The 2,011-nt window shown below is 31.4% G+C and overlaps 1 protein-coding gene across 1 annotated transcript; it reads right to left on the reverse strand.

Annotated features, from left to right (window-relative positions):
• Positions 1–515: 515 nt before the first annotated feature.
• Tsp_13798 (retinoblastoma-binding protein 6) lies at positions 516–1,499 on the reverse strand. Its single transcript, XM_003368690.1, has 4 exons — positions 1,397–1,499; positions 753–831; positions 609–705; positions 516–545 (listed from the first exon to the last, which is right to left on the reverse strand). Exons 1-4 carry the CDS (start codon positions 1,497–1,499, stop codon positions 516–518), a joined length of 309 nt encoding a protein of 102 aa, XP_003368738.1.
• Positions 1,500–2,011: the final 512 nt, after the last annotated feature.

Raw genomic sequence — 2,011 nt, forward strand, 5'->3', positions numbered from 1 at the left:
TAATGTGTAATATTACATATCTAACCCCGATTATATTTCCTTTTCAGCCCTAAAACAATATTATTTTATCAAGTACTTCCAAATGCACTAGAACTTTTATTAATAAACACAACAAATAATATACTAAAATAATGATGAGCACATACAGTTTGCAATCAAACTGTAAATGATAAATGCATAATATGCTTTAAGCTATTGCGGCGGGCTTTCACGCTTCTTCTTTTTTCTTCACCAGGACATTGGAAAATTCACAGTCACTTTTTCTGTATCAACAAAATGCATATCTGCCGTACGTATCAAGCAAATGAAATTCTTACACCAAAATAAAGGCATTATTAAAGTCAACGAGCAATTATAAAATCAGCTCACTTTGTGAGCTTTTATGCAAAAAATAAGTAATTAAAAAGCAAAGATTGATTCAGTGATTATGTGAATTGTGCACTTAAATCACATTTAAATGAAATATTATTATTTTCATTATATTTGCCTAAATAATTAATAGATTTTACTTGTTACTAGCAGTCTTTTCTTCTTTTGTAATGCAGCTGAAAAATTGAAAATTTGCCATTAATTATAAAGCTGATTTCTTAATTATGACATAAACATACCAGTGGGCAATTCTGTATGCAGTGCCCTTCCTTCCTGCACCGCTTGCAGTAAGATGACCATGCTGATTTTCGTTTCCTTTCAGGAATTTTTACATAACTAAAAGATGATATTTATAAATGATCACAACTCTGTATTTTACTTACTATTTTGGATCGTATGCTTCTGTGGATTCCTTCATCATCAGCATGATCCTTTCTTCTTCTGTCAAATTTTTACTTGTTTCTGAAACAATCATGTTGTTTAATATATTTGTAGAATGGTATGTAACTGAATTTAAGGAAATCTCATATGTTGCATATGCATGTAAATCATATTTGAAATTGCTGTTATTTAAACTAATGTGTCATGGCGTATCAAAAATAACTTAGTTTTCTTTTATTTCATAGTTGTAATTAAAGAAATGAAATGAAAATATATTGGATGAAGAAAAAAGAACATCTAAAAATGCAATTTTGTTTCTGCTCAAAACCTTCTTTAGAGTGCTCTCTGATGCTTAAAACAAAATAAAGCAAATAATTTTGAAAATGACATTGCAGTCATGCAGTATACCGCAGTTTTACTCCCTTTAGCAGCCTTATTAAAGAAATTTCAGAATCACCTATGTTATTAATGAATTCAATTCCAGTTAAATTTCTAGCCTATGCACTGATAGTAGAAGATGTTAAGATGAGATGATTTTTATGCCTTCTCCAATGAACCTACGCAACACGTACAAATGATTCTCAGTGCATTTTGTTACTTTTCCTCTGTTGCTTATTGTACAAATTGGTCAAAGTTTGCTACTTACGATTTTTTTCTTTTTTTACCGATGGTGCCTGCATATTTCCCTTTGCTGCACGGTCGTCTTCGTTGGTTTTTGGCGCCTTGTTCTCGTCCCGTACATCCGACATTCTTCTCGCTCTTCCGATTTGCAGAATGAGTTTCATCTAAATGCCATAACATCAAAGGACGATATCGTTTTCTCTGCTGTTTCATTGGCTAAGCTTACTGACCCGTACTTGCTTGTGTTCACAAGAAATGCTTTGTTCTTCCAGCTGTAGATTTCACTGATGTCCTACATAGATGTTATGATAAACAAACTTTAGCTTAATTTTGTAATTTATTGTTGTATATCAGACCAGATGTTCATTCACTTTTGTTTAAGTCTTAGCATTGTTATCTCCCCAATAATTAAGAAGGTGTGACATAATAATATAATTATGTGTAATTTTCGTTCATTGTAATTTGATAACGTTATTAACAACAAATGATTTGCACGTACTCATTTTTAATTGCACTTTCTCTAATCCACTTTTGTTGCTATGTTCATTGTCATTCGAAACACTCTCATTGGCTTATTTCTCTAATTGAACAGTTATTATCTACGGTGCTGCATTGTAAGTTTGAACTTTTAGTTACCATT

The sequence above is a fragment of the Trichinella spiralis genome, assembly GCF_000181795.1.
Source record: "Trichinella spiralis strain ISS 195 chromosome Unknown Scfld2105, whole genome shotgun sequence".
Lineage (NCBI taxonomy): Eukaryota > Metazoa > Nematoda > Enoplea > Trichinellida > Trichinellidae > Trichinella > Trichinella spiralis.